Here is a 602-nt window from a genome sequence, read left to right as displayed (position 1 = left end):
ATCCAGCCCCCGCCCGTGGTGGTCACCTTCCCCGGCCCCATCCTCAGCTCCTTCCCCCAGCAAGCCGTGGTGGGCTCCTCCGGAGCACCGGCCTTTGGCGGCTCCCTGGGGCTGGGCGGCCTCTACGGCGCCGGYGCCACCCAGGCCTCGGGCGGCCTCTGCACCTTTGGCAGAGCCTAYGCTGCTCCCGCCTGCAGCCCTTGCGTCGTGCCCCGCTACAGCAAGAAGCTCTGGGACACCTGCGGGCCCTGCTAGAGCCACCACCAACAACCCACCCCAAACAGCCACAGTGGCCTTAACCCATCATGAAGGAGGGGAGCTCTGCACACGCTGGTTTGAGCTCTAGAAGCCCCTGACTCCCAGCCTAACTGGCTCCTGCCCACCATCTCTCTCCCAGTCTCTCCTGACTCTTTCTTGATAATAAAGTGTTTCTGCATCCAAATCTTGTCTTCTACCCATTTTTTCCCAAATCAGGGAGATCCCCATAAGAGGGGATATGCAAGACTGGGAGGGAATGGAAAATGGAAAGTGGAAGGTCAGAGGGAAGGGCACCGTAGGGTTTAAATGGAGCCAAAAATAAAGGTTATGAAAAAGGAAAGGAA

General features: G+C 58.8%; 1 protein-coding gene across 1 annotated transcript; it reads left to right on the top strand.

Moving 5' to 3' along the window:
- Positions 1-6: 6 nt before the first annotated feature.
- Positions 7-319, top strand: LOC130585063 (scale keratin-like; the record flags this gene model as incomplete). The annotated part of the gene is made up of 1 exon (XM_057385389.1): positions 7-319. A coding segment is annotated over one exon (249 nt), but the record flags the coding sequence as incomplete, so codon positions are not given.
- Between the last annotated feature and the right edge of the window lie 283 nt (positions 320-602).

This window comes from Malurus melanocephalus, unplaced genomic scaffold (genome assembly GCF_030028575.1).
Source record: "Malurus melanocephalus ecotype Western Australia unplaced genomic scaffold, MMel_1.1 scaffold_822, whole genome shotgun sequence".
Taxonomy (NCBI): Eukaryota; Metazoa; Chordata; class Aves; order Passeriformes; family Maluridae; genus Malurus; species Malurus melanocephalus.
Note: the sequence above shows the minus strand (reverse complement) of the source record. Positions and strands in the feature narration are given on the sequence as shown.